Here is a 21,605-nt window from a genome sequence, read left to right as displayed (position 1 = left end):
TCTTCCTTCAACTGGCACGCAGATGGATCAGGGACACGATAGACGATCTCTTTATTATAAAGTGCAAATGCAACTGACCAAAAATTGAACCTTAAGGCTCTTCAGTAGACTTTTTTGAAGTCAAAAGTCCATTGGGTACAATAGACATTGGTGTTTGACCACCTTGCCCTCTAAAGACGAAAGGAACACTTATGGGTATGTGGGCAGACAATAAAGACGCAAATTAAGATATGGTTTCGAACAATTAAGGGCTTCTGGTAACTTAGAAGCCCTATCTAACCTGTCCACATACTGTGCCATCTTAACACTAGATCAAGGCGGGTCAAGCAGACTATATTAAGCAACGCCATCTTTAATGTCATATTGCACTTTTACTTTAGCCGTCTCAATGTTTTTATAATGCGTCGAGTGAACTCTATACATTTTCCATTTATGGCAGAGGCAACTTATTCATTTTTAAAGATTGCTTAAAAGAATTTTTGGAAGAATTCCAAATAGTATTTTTTTATTTCTGATCATAACTTAAAGGGTTGATAAACTGAATTGTTTCCTGGCTGGAAAACAGAAATTAAAGATAAAAAAATTAAGCGTTAAGTTAATCTCGGAATAAATGGATTTCAGAATCCCTCTGTGTTTGTTGCCAGTCAAAAGAAGGATTGCCTAGTAGACTTAATGGTAACATTGCACTTAAATTAAAGCATCGTCTGCTAAATTTAGGGTTAAGATTGAATATTGATTGGACGGTAGGTGGATGCAAAGACTAATTTAGATAGTGCTTCAAAGTTACCAGTCCAGTCCTGCTCAGCAAAAATTTGGTTAGTCCGTATTGTTTGAAGCCATAAGTTAACTTAATAAATAAATACATATTTGTTGTTCATGCACATACACATCAAACCAGGTGGTCAAATACCATTCAGACTCTACACGCGTCTATTTGCACACCCTTACAACTAGCAAAAATGTTCATTATGTCCAAGTACTGAAAATAATTATAGACATACCACTTTCCCCCTAAAGAAATAAAATCTCTTTCTCTACGTCAATGACTTGTATTTAATAATCAGTTCACGTGCGTACTGGGAATTGTCAAGGCTGAAATTAAAATTATTTATATTTAATTTTATACTATTATGTTAGTTCTTTTTTTTTTGTTTCAGTATAGAAACTTTAGTTTAATAAAAAAGAAAATATTAAAACCAACCGTCCTTACGTTTATAAATGACTTCTTTCTTATACTGTAGACTTACATAATATTTTATATTCTGATTTATTATAGGGGGGCTTTGAGAGTTGAAAGGGGGGAAGGGGTTATTTTGGGTAGAGGTTTCAAATCGATTTTGGGAATCTTCAAGAAGGGCTTCTTCTAAAGCACGTGCACCACGTGCGAGCGACGTCCAGATTTAAACGCGGTGCTTAATCTAAGACTATTTAATTCATGGATATGGTTACTTGAATATAAACAAGAAGATATTATATCTAGTTTATTAGGGAGAAGGTAATGTATAAGATGCCTAGGTTTTCGCGCCGCGCCATAGTCCCAGTCCCCCCTTTCAAAATACAAGGGGGGGGGACGTAAAAGGAGGCCGGGCTATTTCGCTGCCTCTCCTCAGTCGGAAAATACAAGTAATTTTCGTTATCATTCGCGTCGTGCTGACGTGCACGAGTTTTCAAGAACCAATGAGATGCATGCTGGTTGTAATTTAGAGGCGGCAGGGATTAACCGAGTCCGGACAGGCTACGTTTGGACTGGAGATAAAGCTGGAAATGTGGGGCGACTTTATACATTCTCCCTAATAAACTAGATATCACTTCTTGGTAAAATCAGGGAGGAAAGGGAGAAGCCGCCTAATGCTAACAGAACTCGTATCTAGCGGGTAGGGGTTGAAAACGGGGGTATGAAATACTATGTTCTCTCTCTCTCTACCTTGGGTCATTCGGTGGATCATTGAGCATGCGCGAATAGTCGCTACATGAGATAAAAACTTTGGATTTTGCGCAGTAGCGCTCGCGGTGGCCCGGGCGGTACTACCCCCGTTGGCTGGGAAATTTACTTCCCCCACCCTAAAGAGAGACACCTCGCGCTATTCACGCGGCATCTCCCTTTCTCTCCCTGGTAAAATACAGAGGAGTGGTCCTATGGGCAACCATGTTTGAGTCGAAAATACTTCTTTTCCATATTTTAGTTGTCCAAGCCACTACTAAAGATAGGAATGAAGTGTCTTGAGTGGAAAAATTGAGCAAAGTTTGCGGTTTTCATAAAGAAATACCTTACCGTAGTTGGCTCGTGTTAGCATCACACGTAAGGAGAAAATCTGCACTTGAAGTTAGGAGTTTTAGTGAATATTTAGTACCTAGCACTTGAGAGAAATTCTTCAAATAGATCATTTATTATTGCTGTACTTTATAGTCCTTGAGCTACCGAAATTGAGATATAAATATGAGCACCGTGCAAAACGCTCAAAGGGTATAGGGGTAAGATGGAGAGAATGGCCTTATCTAGCGAATTTATTAGCTTATTAGCTTTAGAGTTTTAAAATTGAAGCTATTTCTATAAACAGTACGGAAATTTACAGTTAATTTAATTGAAAAATATTCTATTTAATTGTTTTTTAATTAAATCTGGTAGGTAAGTTTGTTAAGGTACAGTTAGACTTATCAAATGTTCGGTAAGCACCACCACGACCAAACAAGATACTCAGAAAAAAGTTTGGAGAAGGCATTTAGCATATATTATGATTTCCGTTTCTCGTACATTAAGAGCGCATGTCAGACAACTTCACGCGGTGTGAGTTTTACTCCAATATTGTATTATATTAGCGCAGCGTGAGTTTCACTTCAAATAAGAAAACCACGCTGAGCTTCTTAACTAAGTGATTAATTTAAAATCGTTCATAAACATATTTCGACGTCCCTTACACTCTCTCTCTCTCTCTCTCTCTCTCTCTCTCTCTCTCTCTCTCTCTCTCTCTCTCTCTCTCTCTCTCTCTCTCTCTCTCTCAAGTAATTTGCATAAACATAAAAATATTGATACGAAACAGCGTGCAAGTATTTAAATTATAAAAAGTGCTGTATCTTAAATTATATATTTTTATATATATAGGGTCGTCGCCGGAAAACGGTGCTATCAGGGAAAAACCCCAGAAAATATAATATGTATAATTAACTATTTCTTTAATCTCATTTAGCTTAATTAATTCGGATATTAACAACTTCTCACTTATTGACTTCTGAAATTTTATTTGTAATTATCTGGTTAAAAAATTAACAGCAATTATTTTAAATTACCGATTAAAATTTGTGAAAAATTAATTTATTGTTTATTAATTATAATTAATATTATTTATTGAATTATTATTAATTAATTATTGAGCTAAAAATACTGAACTTTATTAGTATTGGTAAATTAAAACTGCAAAATTACAGTATATACTACAAATTTTTAATTTAGAATAATAAAATTACAATAAGCTATAAATATTTAATTTACAACTGTATTTAGTTAAATTAGTGGTAATTTACCTTAATTATCTCTATGATTTTAGTTCAATTTTTAAAATAATTGTCGAATATGCCTAGATAAAAATTCGCAAATTTCATTTCAAACTTCGTAGAGAAGCCAACATATAGGGGTTTTTGACTCCATGTTATTTCTATGGCCCCTGTAGAAATGTTTACACTGCTGCACTTCTCTGTTCAAGGAGAAGCTGTCATACAGGAGTAAAGTCAAAATTTGGAAACAAGTTTATTATTTATATCCTTTTCTTTTTTCTTTTTCTTGCTTGACAGCTTTTTTATCAGTCAATTTGTGTTAGGGGTGAGAATTTTATTGACCCACTGATAAGGAGTAGCCCCATTTACTCCCGTGAAATGATACGAAAGATAATGTAGTCAATAATGGGGGGCCCTTATCTTAACCAGTAACGGCTCGTTACCCTAACTTGTTTATCAATAAAAAGAAACGGTCGGGAATTTTTTATCGGATGAGTTACAATTTTCTTTTTATTTAAATTGGATTTACTTAGTGAAATTTTAACAAAAAAAAATAAATTACAGTTTTGCATGTAATTTAGAGTAATTTAATGTAATTTAATTGGAGTTAAACTGCTAATCCTAAAGGTTTTAAAATCATATATTGTGAAATTGTACCTACAGAGAGCTTTCAGTTGGAGTAGGAGCTGATTCTCGTGACATAATTTACTCTGCCATTTTGGTGGGTTTAAAGCAGGAATGAAACTGAGACAAAGACTTGGTAGGGTGTGACGTACTACTATCCCGTCTGAAAGCTCTCTATTATAAGGAGAAGACTAAGGGGGTGTGGTTTAAGACTGACTCTTCCCCTTTAACTCAAAATGGCGGATTACTTAACAGAGTAAAGGCTATTAAATCTAACTTAGTTTGGGTTAGGGTTATGTAACGTTTAGCGTAGGTTATTGGTAAGTTAGGTTAGGCACTGAAACCATTTGTTCAAAATTACCCAGCCGTAATTATTAAATTACCTTACTGGTAACTTACTTACAAACTTTAAATTACCTCCGTACATCTTCTGTTGATAAATAAATTTAAAAATACCTCTTTATTTTTTCGTTCGAATTAATTTTTGGCGGGATTACGACAACACGAGGAAAGCTGAGGTAACGATATTAACGCCGTTGTTGCCATGACAACCATCTCCCTGAGCACCCAGAAGTCTCGAGACTTTTCCCGCGCTTTATAATGGCGGGAAAATAGGGGTATATTGTATCGCGCGCTAGCCTAGGCAATAGGGTCTTCTTCAATTTTCGCGATTAGCTCGTGCAGCACCCGCACCCACTCTCGCGCTCGCTCGGTCATGTTGCCATGGTTTCAAGTACTAGGCCTATAGCTCGCCAAGGCACCACTGAGTGTCGTTCTTCTCTTCTGGATGCTGGGAACTGGAAGCAGAGATAGATATAGAGAAAGTTCTCTCTCTCTCTCTAGAAATAGCCTGAAATGAGCTCAAGATGCTAAGGTAAAAATCTAACTCGGCTTTAGTCTAGGATATTTATAGACCATGGGGCTTGATTTTTATGGCTCGCGAGATTTTTTATCGCTATGATTGTTTACGGAACGTGTGGCGGAACCACGCATGCGTAATATGGGTTTAATCGCCGGGGAATCGTGCTTAGGCATAAAATCAGCTCCTGCCATGTTTTAACGTAAATAAACTAGTTAGTTGGTACATTGTTAAGATCAACAGAAATTCATGCATACACCATGGAAACTTTAGTGTTTGAATCACGTTTGTTTTATCTATGGGGTAGGATAACGTGTCGTCATTTCAATGTAAATTTTACAAGTGAAATTCAATAAGATAAACAGTATTTCTATACCAAAACCATGATTCTAGGAAAACCAGCGGTACTATTTTTCCATTGCGCAAAAAATCAATAATGTCTCGCGCACGTAACGTTGGAAATTCCTTTCTATCATAAGTTGATAATATACCCCGATAAGTTCAACATCGACTTTGTTTCCTCGTTTTATCTTTTAAAGGGATTGTTGTACTGTACCTCAAACCTAACCCTTTTCTTTTTGGGGTTTAATTGAAATTAAAGTAATTAAATCTTTTTTATTATTGTTAAAAAGTAGTAAAACGTTGTTGTAATTCCACTTTAATTTATAAAATTAAGTACATTAAATTTAAATTATCGCAAAACCTGGGTCTATATATTTTCGGAATCGGAGTTAATGCAAACTTTTAAAAGGGTTTAGGTTTAGGTGCTACTACCCCTTTGAAATGGTTGTAAGCCGTTTTAGTTAATTGCCAACCAAATACCCAAGGAAGGGGAGATAGTGGGAAACCCCTAAATTACAGTAGAATAATACTACACTTGGAATGAAAAATAGAAACGACACGGGGGAATTTTTATCCTCCGTCTAATACCTTGTGTTTAGATGAAACTTCCAATTGTCTGAAGTTATAAAAGGGTTATTATACAAGCTCCTCCCATATCTCTAAATACCAAAATACCTGCTGAAGAATTCTTTGTGTCACTTCTATTTTATTGGCTATACTTCATTGGGCTCAAATAGCTAAACCACGTTGTAAATAACGAAACAAGGACTCGTGTATGTTCATATGGTGTTTGCAATACCTCAAAATACCAAAATACCTACGCAAATAATCAAGAATTCTTTGTGTCGCTTCTATTTTATTGGCTATACTTCATTGAGCTCAAATATCTAACCCACTCTGTAAATGACGGAACTAGGGCTGGTGGAAGTTCGCGTATGGTTCTCTACTTTCCAAGTTTACGCTTGATGGATACGACTGACTGCAGTTAAGGAAAGAGAGGGGGGAGGGCATTTAGGGGACCTTTAGGCTTTCCGGTGCAAACCCCAGACGGACCCAGGGCGCCCCGGCATATGAAGGATGGATATGAAATGGAAGAGGAAAGACCCCTCTCCGAGGGATGCTGGGATGGAGAAAGGAATACTATGGGGATTCAGAACTATGACTGAGAGTGAGAGAGAGAAAGAGAAATTTTCTGACTATCGTTGGGATAAATTTCCCAAGAACTGAGTCATAGTTCATAGGCCTACGTATTGATCTAGGATTTTTTATAATAAATCCTGTTCATCCTTACGTTTAATACTAATTCCTCTAGATACAATTGATTGTATTTTAAAGTGAGAAAGTTGTAACCAAGGCTTAAGGAGTATTTAAAATTTTAAGCCTATTTACAATTCATGTGAAAGACAATAGATCTTTTCCAAAGGAGGGGGCATTGAGGTATTGGGGGTGAAATTATCTACCTAGTATTTTAAATTTAAGTGAAGGACGAGACTTAACTTAATCCCTCTGGACACAACTTTTGAAAAGGGGCGAAATTTCATTATTGAAAACGTACGAGACTTCACGCTAGATTAGTTGCATCATTCTTGGCAATTTAGGCACTTTCGCTTTTAATTCATGGAATTTGGCCCCATTTTGTGTGTGGGGTTGCCCTTTGGGGTTTCCAATTTTGGTAGATCGAAGCGATTGGGGTTTGTAATGGGAGTAGTCTGTGACCTTAATCGTCTCAACAAACATTCATTGATTTCTATAGACCTAAGAGCCTGTATAGTCCGTCTACCACCACTCTACCCTCAACTACTGGAGAGAGACTATTGTCATATGTATAATGTATATAACCATAAGTTCATCGTACTCTCCATAAGTATGGGTCTAAAGAATATTGGTCATCCTTTATAAAAGGGTAGAGGGGTGTGTGTCTACTGGTAACGAAATTGTGGAAAGCAGAAAACTATTATCGCTCACTGTGATCTTTACTAGTAACCTGATTCAATTAAAGAAAATCACAATACGCCATAAACTTATTCGTTCTGATCTGGGTTTGTTAGAGAACCTAAATGTAGATGGCGCCACAGTATCTTTGACTTCAATCGCATAGACAATACCGATACTATAGACCCTTACTTATGCGTTATAGGGTTATAATATAGCCTGAGTTTTTGATCAGAAAGTTAAGGTTCAGTTTTAGGGTATTTTTTATAAAAATTACGTTTAAATAGAACTTATACGAGTATTGGTTGATATAGGTACAAGTATTTAGTATCATTAGGTGAAAAATGTCATCATTGGGTCATGAACCATGGATGATATTAGTGAATATTATTTTTGTGAAAGATTTTTTTAAGTGGCAACAAAGGGTAAGAACCGAAGTTTAAAGACTAATTAAGTTTTCTTTTTAACCTTAATTTGTTGCGCGGTTTATTTTAACTTAACAATGTGTTGCGGTTGTTTATTTATAATTTTGGCTGTAAATTTTAATTTGTGGCTTCGTTTTTTTCAATTTAATTTCAGAGTGGGGCTAATGATAAGCATGGCGACAGCGGAATGTTCTTCATAGATGATCCACAAGTAATTAATTCACTAATTACACTTATAATTTACCATTTAATATTTAGTTTTTGCTCGAAATTGGATTTAACTTAAGTTAAAATTGTTTTGTGCTAGTACCAATTACCTAATAATAAATTAAAATAAGTGATAGTTAACAACAGTAACCATTATGGATTTACTGAAATTAACGATAACAGGTTCTAATTACCATAAATAAATGGGTAATTTATTAAGATCACTATTACGCGTAAATTTATTTCAAATGCGCTTGAATAAAGAGAATAAAAATTACTTTTAATTTTAAATTTGAAAATAATATTAATTGGCGTTTTATTTTAGGGGGATTCAATTGAGGGTAGTGCGGTGGATCAGTTTCATGACCTTGAACACTCCTCCGGGAAAGGGGTAGATGACGAAGATGCTCCAGATGGATCAGGGTCCGGACCCATTGATAACACGGACGAACCTGGATCAGGTGATCCAACAAGTAAAGGTAAAAAATTTCGTTTGTAACTATCTCCTCTATGGTTTTCAGAAATTTCAATTTCTGACCCTTCATTAGTACCCCACCAATTCCATTCTGAGGGTGGTCCACCTCCCACGGGGTCAACCAGCACAACTACGGCAATGGTCACTACGACAAGTACATCGAAAAATGATGACGTCGAACCCAAAGTAGTGCCAAAGGTAATTGCCATTGTTCGATCCGTGAAAAACTGAAAACGGGCCTTATTCAAATATCTTCATTAACGAAAATTAATTGATTTATTGGTTCGTTTAATTTCAGTATTCGTCGGAACACGAGAATAAAATCCCCGAAGATGTAAATCACGATACTTCGACAAAGAAATCGTCAGAAAGTGGAAAAATCTCTCCAACGGAAGTAGCGGCAGCCCCTGGTGTTAATGTCAACGAAATAGACAAAGATCAAAAGCCAAAGAGTAAAAATGACGAGAGTAATGAACCCAGTATATTGCAACAAAAATCAAATGAAAGATACCCATTCTTCGCCAGACCTGGAATACTAGCTGGTGAGTTACTGATTGTTGTGGGCCCAAGTGCTTAGTATGAAGGGTAGGATATTTATTCAAAACCTGGTCATGAAACCTTTGGGGGACGTCGGGAAGTCTTTGGGGGACGTCGGGAAGTCTTTGGGGGACGTCGGGAAGTCTTTGGGGGACGTCGGGAAGTCTTTGGGGGACGTCGGGAAGTCTTTGGGGGACGTCGGGAAGTCTTTGGGGGACGTCGGGAAGTCTTTGGGGGACGTCGGGAAGTCTTTGGGGGACGTCGGGAAGTCTTTGGGGGACGTCGGGAAGTCTTTGGGGGACGTCGGGAAGTCTTTGGGGGACGTCGGGAAGTCTTTGGGGGACGTCGGGAAGTCTTTGGGGGACGTCGGGAAGTCTTTGGGGGACGTCGGGAAGTCTTTGGGGGACGTCGGGAAGTCTTTGGGGGACGTCGGGAAGTCTTTGGGGGACGTCGGGAAGTCTTTGGGGGACGTCGGGAAGTCTTTGGGGGACGTCGGGAAGTCTTTGGGGGACGTCGGGAAGTCTTTGGGGGACGTCGGGAAGTCTTTGGGGGACGTCGGGAAGTCTTTGGGGGACGTCGGGAAGTCTTTGGGGACGTCGCGGAACGTCGGGAAATCTTTGGGGACGTCGCGAAAAGTCGGGGAACGTCGCGAAAAGTCGGGGAACGTCGCGAAAAGTCGGGGGACGTCGCGAAAAGTCGGGGAACGTCGCGAAAAGTCGGGGGACGTCCGGAAAAGTCGGGGAACGTCGCGAAAAGTCGGGGAACTTCGCGAAAACTCGGGGAACGTCGCGAAAACTTTGGAGACGTCGCGGAAACTTTGGGGACGTCGCGGAAACTTTGGGAACGTCGCGAAAACTTTGGAACGTCGCGAAAACTTTGGGAACGTCGCGAAAACTTTGGGAACGTCGCGAAAACTTTGGCTCTGTATTAATCATCTATTTTACTTTCGCAGCGGTTGTGGGAGGGGCCGTAGTTGGTCTTCTATGTGCCATTTTACTGGTTATGTTCATTGTCTATCGAATGAGAAAAAAGGACGAAGGCAGTTACGCTCTTGACGAACCAAAACGTTCACCAACGGTCAATTCATACACACGGAGCAGTAATAAGGAATTTTACGCCTAGGAGATATCATATGTTAATATAACACAAAGAAAAAAAAATAAAAAGGAATCATACTCCAAGGGGGGTAACCCGACCCCCTTAAACACATAGAACAATTAAATAATCCGACTTAATAAGACTTAAAAATGAATTATAAACCTTCCGCAAAAAAAAAAAAACACTTCGAGTCCATGTATGTTCTATCATCCTGCGTCTTTACATGGACTTTAAGGTAAGAAAATTGACATCAAGTAAGTTAGGCTTAGAATGAATGCCTTTTTGGGGGAAAACACAAAAAATTAAATAATATCGCATCCTTTGGAAACATAATTATTTAAACAAATTGTATGTTTGTTGAGCGAAGTTTTTAATACCAGTTTTTAAGAAAAAAACAAACAAACAAACAAAAATGGTGGTACGATATGTGCTGGTGGCGAGAATGTGATGTTAGAATTATGAATTATAAACGTACGTGAGAAAGGATAATTTACAAACAAACAAACAAACAAACAAACAAAATATATACATTTATGCATTTAGACAATTTTTTAAATTTTAATTTTTTCGGTAGTTTTTTTATTTTGAGTTTGTGGGGTTTTGTAGAATATTGCAAATAGAAAATTAAATAACCTACATTTTTTTATATTTTTTTTAAAATAAACTTCTTTATTTATTCACTGATTTTGTAAAGAAACTCGTGGTCTATCCTATGAAGCTAAAATAATCAAAATCAGATGAAAAATAACGAAGTTATAATCATATTTCCGAAGCAATTTCGACCCTCCGTCAATATTTTTAGTTTTGCGCTCATTGGAGCTGCAAAAGTATTGTTTAGTTTATCAAAATTTATAGTACCTTAGAAATTTATTTGAAAATAGCTGATTTTGATTACAATCTACAAGATTTAATCAAATTCATCAAAATAAGACGAAATTAATCTAAAATTAAATGAATTAATTGTAACTACGAAGAAATAAATAAAAAAATTGTCTAAAAAAATAAATATAAACAACGCATAACCGACCAAAAAAATCAACCATTTTTGTCCTAATAGTGGTAATAATGTTAATTGATAAATCTTTTTTAAATGCATGTAGTATATAACTAACTATTATATATAAGAAAAAAAAAACAAACTGCTACTTTAAGAAGATAGTTTATATTTTGGTGTTTTTCAAATTTAAAAAAAAAACTTTAAATTTCATCGTCATATTCATTAATTTTTTATGAAAAAAACGCGTCCACTTTAAAGTAATAAATGAGAAAAAAAAATGAATTAAATCTTCCAAAAAAAAAAACGAAAGTAAAAATCCGTTCCCCAATTTGTTTTTTTTTAATTTTTTTTATTTAAGTGGTTTAAAATTATAATAAGTCTTAATTTAATTTAGATATACTCGAAATTATGTTCTTAGTGTTTAATTATATCATAGATCATACCCCAATAACGCTAATTAATTCGAAATAAATAATTAAACATGGCTACTCGTAACGTTTAAAAAACGTTTAAATTACTATACTACAACGAGCCATATATCTAAAAGGCGATGTGTTTCCCCACATATAACTAGCTATGTTTTTTTAAGTAAAGAGACCAACCCTTACAACAAGAGACATTCCAAAAATGAAGTTTAAAAATTCACGCTATTATAATTGTAAAATAAAGTTGGAACAACCAAGGCTTAGCGTAAAATATTGCAACAAACAACCGAGGCTTAGCGTTAAAAGTTGCAACAAACCGAGGCTTAGCGTTAAAAGTTGCAACAACAACCGAGGCTTAGCGTTAAAAAGTTGCAACAACAACCGAGGCTTAGCGTTAAATTAGGCTTAGGTAAACGTAGTAATGATAGCCAATTTTTAATTGGGGGTTTTCAATGATTCAATTTTTAATTTAAAATACAATACACGAACAATTAATTATCGATACAAAAACTAATGCCATTGATGTACTATAAAAAAAAAGAATGTTTGTGAAATTTTTGTATCAAAAACTAAGTGTTTAAATTCTCAAAAAAAAAACAACTCTGAAAATGGAAATTAGAGCTAACCGGTAAACCGCCCGCGTAATAATATCTTATATAAAAAATAGTGCCAATTAATTTAAAAAAAAATCGCCACGTGTATTAATTAAACAATTGTCCCTTTAAAAATATATACTCTTTAATTTCAGTTTATTTATTTTAATTACTGATATATGTAAGTGGCATTTATTTTGTTTCAATGTAAAATATAAACAATGCTTAATGAATCAAAGGCAATACACGTAAAGGCAGGGAATTTGTTTTTTTAAGCCTTTGTCTGTATTGTTTTTGTTTCAGTAGACAATAAACATTAAAAAAAAAACGAAAATCCCTTGCGTGTATTTAAATGCTATAATAGTCAAGCCTGAAATAAATGCTAAAAAACCTATCTTCGCTATTGAATAAAATTGGAATACAAGATTTTTTAAACAATACGATATCTGATACCAAGTAAATAAACAACCTAATGTTCGAAGAAAAAAAATGAACTCCAAATGGGGGAGTTGTAATGAGTGTACATAGTTTCTCATATTTGTCAAAAATAATTGAAATAAAGTAAAAAAAAATTATTCCGAAGTATAATTTATTTATAAAATGAAATTATGACTAACTATTTGTTAAGCCTTTGAGTGTTAAGTTAGGCCTAAACGGAGCCCATCATTTGTCTGTCGAAGTGGAGTGATATACATTAAAGACCCTGGAGTGGATTATGTAATTTCTTTACAGAATTACCGCTTCTATTGTCTTGGGATTTGAATTTGTTATTTTAATAAAAATATGGGAATTTCCTTATTTGTCACGGAGATATTATCACCATGCATCTAATTTTTAAACTGGTCAATTGTCCAGTTTGTGTTATTTCTAATCCTGGTTTAAATCCGGCGGGCGAAAGGCCTCAGGGACCGCCGGACCGGTGTTTGAATCATGCTATTTTCGCTTGGCTGCTTGTAGTCTGCTAACATGGAGCAATATATAAGGAGACATATTTATAATTTAAGGCACTAGTAAAGAAACTTTTATTAGTACTCCAGTAGAACTACTCCATGGTAAACTGAATTTATTCTGAGTTGGCCGTGTGCAGTCTAGACTGTCTCTACAGGGAGTACAGGAGGCAGTCGGGGACGTAACGTTAGTCGGAACATCGGAAAGAGTCCGAAAGACGGGAAACGCGGTTTAAGGCGCTAAGGAAAACCGTGATAATCTTTTACTTTAGTCCTAATATAAACTTAAGATAACATCTTTACACTACCGCCTACCCATTAGTTTTTTTCCCTTTAGTTTTTCGATCTTAAATCCTGTGCTGATTATTAGCAAAGATTTCAACTACGTTAAGCCTTGGTTAGCGGTGGTGTAATGTAAATGTAATAAGAGAGGAGAACAGGAGATAGGGGAAAGTCATCAGTAACATGTAAATTTTATTGCAAAATCTATCGACTTTTGTTTAAAAATAAAGTGCAATGTCTTCTAAAAGGTGAGCGATAAAAATTGCAATCATTTAATTATAATATTAAGTATAAAACTTAAGTACATCAGGTCTAACATGGTTAGATGTTGTTATTGGGGTTTCAATATTTATTTATTATATTTCAACAGATTCTAATCTTAATTAAATTAAATATATAATTATGGGAACGTAAATTAGTTTAATAGACATTATTTTCATATATAATTTTAAAGCGAATTAAAGAAGTTGAGTGAAGAGAGTCTTACTCGACAACCAGAAGAAGTCTTTGATATTATTTGCAAGCTGGGTGAAGGGAGTTATGGGAGCGTATTTAAATCATTACACAAGGAATCAGGCCAAGTACTGGCCATTAAACAAGTGCCTGTTGACACTGATTTACAAGAAATTATTAAAGAGATTTCCATCATGCAACAATGTGACAGTCCATATGTTGTCAAGTATTATGGAAGTTATTTCAAAGGAACTGATCTATGGGTAAGTAATTACTAATTAACCCTTGGTGCTTTTAATTACAAATAATTAATAATAATTGCGATAATAGATTGTTATGGAATATTGTGGGGGTGGATCTGTGTCTGATATAATGAGGCTTAGAAAGAAAACTGTACGTTAATTTTAATAATTCAGAGCTTTAATTTGACATTAAGTTAATTAATTAATTAATTACATTTAAAGTTAACTGAGGATGAAATAGCCACTATACTTAGTGATACTCTTAAAGGCTTGGAGTATTTGCATCAAAGACGAAAAATACATCGTGATATTAAAGCTGGAAACATTCTCTTAAACACCGAAGGTCATGCGAAATTAGCCGATTTTGGAGTAGCTGGTCAGTTAACTGTAAGTTAATTGGTCAACTTTGGTATAAATTGAAGGTGTTGAGAACAATCAATGTTAAATATCTTTTAGGATACTATGGCTAAAAGAAACACGGTTATTGGAACACCTTTTTGGATGGCACCCGAAGTTATACAAGAAATAGGTTACGATTGCGTAGCTGATATTTGGAGTTTAGGCATAACTGCTTTAGAAATGGCGGAAGGAAAGCCTCCATATGGTGATATTCACCCTATGAGAGCCATCTTCATGATTCCGACCAAACCTCCTCCTTCATTTCGGGATCCTGATAGGTGGACACCCGAATTCATTGACTTTGTCTCAAGGTGCCTTGTTAAAAATCCTGAGGAAAGGGCAACTGCTACTGAACTCTTACAGGTAATCTAGTATAGATTGATTGATTGGCAGAATGATGTGTTGATTTCATCCAGGGTTAAAAAAAAACCCGGGTTTTATTGTGCAAAATTCTGTGTTTATTTCATGCAGGGTTAAAACAACCTTGGTTTTATTGGGTTTTTGGGTTTTATTGTGCAAAATTCTGTGTTTATTTCATCCAGTGTTGAAAAAACCTGGGTTTTATTGGGTTTTTGGGTTTTATTGTGCATAATTCTGTGTTTATTTCATCCAGGGTTCAAAAAACCCTGGTTTTATTGGGTTTATGGGTTTTATTGTGCAAAATTTTGTGTTTATTTCATCCAGTGTTGAAAAAACCTGGGTTTTATTGGGTTTTTGGGTTTTATTGTGCATAATTTTGTGTTTATTTCATCCAGGGTTCAAAAAACCTTGGTTTTATTGGGTTTATGGGTTTTATTATGCAACATTTTGTGTTTATTTCATCCAGGGTTCAAAAAAACCTTGGTTTTATTGGGTTTTTGGGTTTTATTGTGCAAAATTCTGTGTTTATTTCATCCAGGGTTTAAAAAACCGTGGGTTTATGGGTTTTAATCTGCAAAATTCTGTGTTTATTTCATCCAGGGTTAAAAAAACCCTGGGTTTTATTGTGCAAAATTGAGTTTATTTCATCCAGGGTTTAAAAACACCCCAACCACCTGGGTTTTATTGTGCAAAATGCTGTGTTTATTTCATCCAGTGTTCAAAGAACCCCCGTTTGTGGGTTTTATTTTGCAAAATACTGTGTTTATTTCATGAAGTGTTTAAAAAAACTGGGTTTTATTGTGCAAATTGCTGTGTTTATTTCATCCAGGGTTAAAAACACCTGGGTTTTTGGGTTTTATTGTGCAAAATGTTTAGTTTATTACTTCATTTCATCCAGGGTTTTAAAAACACCTGGGTTTTTGGGTTTTATTGTGCAAAATGTGTGTTGATTTCATCCAAGGTTAAAAAAACCCTAGAATTATTTAAAAAAAAACCCCAGCCCAACCGGATTTTATTGGGTTTTATTGTGCAAAATGTTGTGTTTTATTTCATCCAGGGTTTAAAAAAACCCTGGGTTTATTATAAAAAACCCAGCCCACTGGATTTTATAGGGATTTTCTGTGTTTTATAGGGTTTTTCTGCGTTTTATAGGGTTTTTCTGCGTTTTATAGGGTTTTTCTGGATTTTATAGGGGTTTTTCTGGATTTTATAGGGGTTTTTCTGGATTTTATAGGGGTTTTTCTGGATTTTATAGGGGTTTTTCTGGATTTTATAGGGGTTTTTCTGGATTTTATAGGGGTTTTTCTGGATTTTATAGGGGTTTTTCTGGATTTTATAGGGGTTTTCTGCGTTTTATAGGGTTTTTCTGCGTTTTATAGGGTTTTTGGGTTTTATTGTGCAAAATGCTGTGTTTATTTATTTTCATCAGTACTTATCATTTCATCTCCACTAGCATGATTTCATCAGGAATGCCAAGCCAGTTACAATCTTACAACAAATGATTGCAGACGCGCGTGAGATACAAGATAGTGAAGTTTTTAGGAGGGATCGGAGTAATCTGGACTCTGTAAGTTTCTTCTCAAGTCTCAACTTCATTTTGGTAACAATTTCACGATATTTCAACTTTTATTACCTTTTTTTAATTGTAAAGGATGATGATGAGGTTGATTCTCGAACAATGGTACACTTTGTCACTGACTCTGGAACATTGGTTCCTGAGAAAGTTGATGATGGTACTCTAAGACCTTGTGATACTGGTACTCTCATTGGTCATAGTGATGTCGAGTCTGATCTGGGAACTTTGGTTATTAATAGTGATGGTGAGGAAGAAGAGGAATCTACAATGAAACGTAATCGTCTTTGGTTACTTTATATTTCTAATTAAATTAATTTCTTCGCCCCCAACATGGAAATTAACAAGCCTTAATCCTTAAGAAATGTACCATTATTGGGTTTCATCATTTAGATACAGATTTTTTGGTATTTTTACATTTTTTTGTGTAAAAGGTCATGACACAGCCCAAGGAGACAAAAAAGAAAATTACCGTCCATATTTTTTGGATCATTTTGATAAGAAAGAACGTGAACAGGCCCAACAATACCAAAGCACAAATGGAACAGTGACACATACGGGGACACCACACCCTTTTCAAATACAACAAGCCAAATCTGCCCTCCAGGACAAGAAATTCTCCAATCAGTTGCAAAGACAGTTGAATCAAATTAGCAGTGCCGGACCCGGAGTCGCTCTGATTGAACCTGGAAAATTTCAACGTTCTTTTGTTGATGGAGATTTTGAATTTGTGAGTATTCAGTTTTGTTAAAATATCCCCTAATAAAGGTCAGGACCCACTAGCCTTGCGAAATTCGCCGCCATATTGGCCCTAGTGAAGATTTAAGAGTTTCTTTATCATATGAAATGAAATATTTACATTATTTTCACCATTTTACTAAATATTTTCACCATTTTACTAAATATTTTCACCATTTTGCTATTTATTTTCACCATTTTGCTATTTATTTTCACCATTTTGCTATTTATTTTTTCCATTTTGCTATTTATTTTTTCCATTTTACCATTTCATGAGTCATTTTTATTCTTAGAAATTTTTAAATATAGATTTAATAATACTAATCAAAATTACCACCAGAGGTCCGACGCAAAAGTATATTAGTATGCCGGGTCCATCTTGTTTTTATTTACGCTATTATTTTTAGGTTGTAACGAAATTTTGGGGGCTAAGCAAAACGCTTTAAGATTTTATTATTTGTTTATTTATTCTTATATTTAAATGTAATTTATTGAAATTATAAATTCAATAATACTACTTAAAATCACCGCTGGAGATCCCTGCAGAAGTATAGTAGTATGTCGGGGCCATCTTGTTTTTGTTTACGATGTTATATTTAGGTTATAACAAAATTTTGGGGGCTAAGCAAAGCACTTTAAGATCAAGATATTATTATTTATTTGTTTATTCTTATATTTAAATACAGTTTATTGAAATTTTTAAGTTCAATAATACTGTTTAAAATTACCGCTAGAGATCCCGCAAAAGTGTAGTCGTATGCCGGGGCCATCTTGTTTTGTTTACGCTATTATATTTAGGCTTTAAGATTAAGATATTATTATTTATTTCTTTATTCTTATATTTAAATGTAGTTTATTGAAATTAAAGTTGAATAATACTATTTAAAATTACCGCTAGAGATCGCGCAAAAGTCTAGTAGTATGCCGGGGCCATCTTGTTTTGTTTACGCTATTATATTTAGGCTGTAACGAAATTTTGGGGGGCTAAGCAAAGCGCTTTAAGATTTTATTATTTATTTTTATTCTCCTAAGTTTTTAAGTGTAGTTTATTGTAATTTTAATAATTTAATATTACCGCTAGAGATCTCGCAAAAGCATAATAGTATGCCGGGGCCATCTTGTTTTAGTTTTTGTTTACTTGTCGCTATGACACATTTCTTACTAAAAATTTTAATAAAAACAGCTTAAGTACCTAAGCTACGAAGAGCTTAACCAAAGAATGGCTAGTCTTGACACGGAAATGGAACGAGAGATTGAAGAACTAAGACGGAGGTATCAAACTAAACGCCAACCCATTTTAGACGCCATGGATGCCAAAAAGAAAAGACAACAAAATTTTTAGAGAGATAAGTTTTACTTTTTATTATTATTATTTTGTTTCTTTTCTTCTTCGAGAATCTGGACCATTTTAAACAAACAAACAATTAAAAATAAATAACAAATTACAATTGAAAAAAAAAATATTTTGCGGACGAGATTGGGGCGCCCCCTAGATTACAAAATAAAAATAACGCGTGCGCGCGCAACCAGCGAATCTAGTCTTCCGTTCGTGCGGTGTAAATGCATTTAGATCTGTACGTAAAAGGCCTTAATCACGAAAATAATTAAATATTTAAAATAATTACGTACCGCCAAGCCAATCATTCTTACCCCCCCCCCCAATATCCCCCCGAGAATTCATATCCTTAAATGTGCCTGGGAGTTAAAAATAACCCTAAGTGAAATAAATTAAATACCTTTTGCTAAGAGGAAAAAGTTGTTTATGCATTGCATTTATTCTTGGTTGTAGGCCTATCTCTGATTGGTTGATTGATTTTTATCAAAATAAAAATTATGTTAAAGTTATCTTGGTTACGATCATAGCCCACTCGATCCACGTGTTACAATTCGCGCCCTGTTTTTGATTTCTGGGAAAATATAGGTCACAAACTAGATGGCGCTGTATGCCTATGTTGTTAGCTGAGACAGAATAACGCTCGTTAGCAGAGGCTTTTAGCGTTTTTAGCTGAAAAATTTGGGTTTAAATCATGTGACGTCCGTTTCTGAGTGGAAATGTTATATATTTTCAACTCTGAAGCAGACGACGTATCATTTTGCGCCACGTTTATCAGTTGAAAAATAAAAATGCGTTAAGCCTCGGCACTTTAGGGACCTTTACCCAATCATACGCTTCACAGCACGTGGTCTTTTCAAAAAAAAAACTGCGCGTTGTCGCTGCACTCTTATTGGTTAAATGTGCTTGTGACAGTTAGGTTTAAAAAAAACGATATTTAGGCTTAGCATTTGAACTACTTGAGAATTATTTTTTGGTTTAACATCTATCAGCAAAAAAGGTAGGTAATATTTAATATGGTTATAAAAAATCAGGCAATCAGAAATACAGTAAAAACGTAACTCCCTAATTAGCAAAAAGGTATTTTTTATTTCAATTAAAATAAAAAGTATATAATTTGTGATAATAAAATCCTTATTTTATCTACAATAAAGAGAATTATTTGGGACATAGAAGTGCATATAATAATAATAATAATAATTGCCATGAATTTAATTAGAATTAAGTTTAATTGAAATTAATAGTTAATCTTCATCCCCCCCTTCTGAACCCAATTTTACGTTAGTCTCTTAGAATCATTTTTTTTTTATTATTTTGATTTTAAAATTCTTTAATGCTAATTTTAATCTATTTTAAAAAACTTCTTTGCATTTATATATTTTTAAATTTAAATTATCTTAATTAATTAATTAATTAATTAATTCTCCCAAAACTTTAATTATCTCACTGTTAAGAATCGTGCTCAAAAAATTAAGTGATGGAATTAAATTTAAAAGAGCTGTAATTAAATTAAACTAAACTGAACTGAACTGAACACACTTCATGGTACATTTAAAATAAAACGCGGCGGTAATTTAGTATTGCAATCTCACGGTGGTACGGTAATTAAATTACCCCCGAACTTAATTAATTAACACTACCCTAATTAAAATAGATATATATATATAGTCAGTTTCAAAAGATCTACATACATACCTATAGTTCCTAAATAGGTAATTAACTAAATAAATAAATAATATTAATTAAGGTAATTAATGCGATGTAAAATTTTTAACTGGCGCCAAAATTTTACGTTGTATTTATAACTTTAATGAAAGCATACACACAAACACTGGCCATAGATTGCAATAAAAAAATGAATTAAAAATTGTGCGAAATATTTTTGTAATTTTTGGAAGAAATTTTCTCTCAAGGTCAAAAGGTCAATGAACGCGTCGTGGTTATTGCAATTAAGGATAATTTCTTCCATTCTAAATGAAGGCGGGTGATTAGATAAATGAATAGTTTTGTAAAAGGTAATTTAGTAATCATGCCCTAAGAAATGATTTAATCTTTGAAATTAAAAGGATTTGAGTGAAAAAAAAATGCGCGAAATCATATCTATTACTTTAATAAAAAAATAAAACCACGTGGTTAAAATGAGGCCAGTTTTATATAAACTAAAGCTAGAGGATTTGTAAATATGAAGTAGTATTTAAAAGATATTAAAATTGTTTTACGCCATAGTTGGTATAAATGCTATCATTAAAAATATGTAAATAATTTAAATTGGTGGTTGTTTGTTTTGTGTTTGTTTGTTTTCTGTGAAATATCATCTTTGTTTGTTGAAATTGAACAGCAAAAGCCATAAATATCGTCTATAGGATGTGAGGAACCAGTACAAAAAATATTAACAAAATCGGTTGAAACCCGCCTAAGTTATTCCATAATAATGATTATTTTACATATCTGGCCGCCATTTTTCAAGATGGCGGCGGATTGGAAAAATCTTTCGTATTGAGTATCTACCACTTAAGAATAACGTACCTTTAAAATTTCAGCCTCCTAGGTAAAGTGGTTTGGGTTTTGTGTTCACTTTATTACAATACAACATTTCTGTCCGCCATTTTTCAAAATGGTGGCGGATTGGAAAAAATCTTTCGTATTGCGTATCTACTACTTGAAAATTTCAGCCTTCTAGGTAAAGTGGTTTGTGCTGTATGTACACTTGACACCAATACATTATTCATTCATTCACTATATAGTTTTGGGTGAAGCTAAAAATATTGTGTAAGTATTTGTGCATTCTTTTGTGTCTGGTACACGCATCTTCCGCATTCTTGTAATAGTCGGCTTCTATTGTGTCTCCGGAATGGAATGCAACGTCCTTTGGGGAAACCCCCCTGAAGGTCGTTGAAAGAAAGAGGAACGTAGTATCTATAGTATAAAGTCGGCTTCTTTTAAGTCGGGCTGGAAAACCCCACCCGGAAACGCCCAAGCTTATATAGGCTTTAAAAGACTCAAAGGGACCGCCGGGTATTCCCCTCAAAAAATACCATAGGGAAACAACCCCCTGTGGAGAATATATTTATTATATTATATTAGTTGACAGTAAAACTGTGGGGATTTAGAGTTTATTTTGTTTATATTGTTTATTTTGTAAAACTTGTAATTGTGTCTTATCGAACTTGTTGCTTGTGACTAAGCGAAAAAGTAGAGAAAAGTAGAGAATCTGGGGAAAGTTTTCAAAACCCAAAAAGAAAGAGAAACTTATCGCGGTGTGGGGTCTAGCCCCT

General features: G+C 34.5%; 2 protein-coding genes across 5 annotated transcripts in view; both read left to right on the top strand.

Annotated features, from left to right (window-relative positions):
- The window catches only part of Sdc (Syndecan), a 28,063-nt gene extending 15,485 nt beyond the window's left edge, over nt 1–12,578 (top strand). The window contains exons 2-7 of one of the 4 annotated variants that reach the window (XR_016370634.1): nt 7,826–7,882; nt 8,204–8,357; nt 8,427–8,551; nt 8,652–8,895; nt 9,843–11,668; nt 11,702–12,578. Coding sequence is in view for 1 of the 4 variants with exons in the window: in XM_089846113.1 (XP_089702239.1) it covers nt 7,826–7,882; nt 8,204–8,357; nt 8,427–8,551; nt 8,652–8,895; nt 9,843–10,012 (750 nt within the window). In the remaining 3 variants the exon portion in view is untranslated. Of the gene's footprint in view, nt 1–7,825; nt 7,883–8,203; nt 8,358–8,426; nt 8,552–8,651; nt 8,896–9,842 lie in introns of all 4 variants that reach the window. The other 3 variants (XR_016370636.1, XR_016370635.1, XM_089846113.1) reach the window with 3 other exon arrangements.
- A 563-nt stretch (nt 12,579–13,141) lies between these two features.
- On the top strand, nt 13,142–20,598 carry hpo (serine/threonine-protein kinase hippo). Its single transcript, XM_089846112.1, has 9 exons — nt 13,142–13,480; nt 13,687–13,948; nt 14,016–14,078; nt 14,150–14,314; nt 14,384–14,689; nt 16,140–16,253; nt 16,338–16,536; nt 16,694–16,989; nt 18,181–20,598. The coding sequence occupies exons 1-9, from the start codon at nt 13,467–13,469 to the stop codon at nt 18,337–18,339; spliced, it is 1,578 nt and encodes a 525-aa protein (XP_089702238.1). The 5' UTR covers nt 13,142–13,466; the 3' UTR covers nt 18,340–20,598.
- The last annotated feature ends 1,007 nt before the right edge of the window (nt 20,599–21,605 follow it).

This window comes from Phalangium opilio, unplaced genomic scaffold (assembly GCF_054372755.1).
Source record: "Phalangium opilio isolate 3A_F unplaced genomic scaffold, DU_Popi_V2 ptg000079l_1, whole genome shotgun sequence".
In the NCBI taxonomy this organism is placed as follows: domain Eukaryota; kingdom Metazoa; phylum Arthropoda; class Arachnida; order Opiliones; family Phalangiidae; genus Phalangium; species Phalangium opilio.
This window is presented reverse-complemented; position numbering and strand designations above follow the sequence as displayed.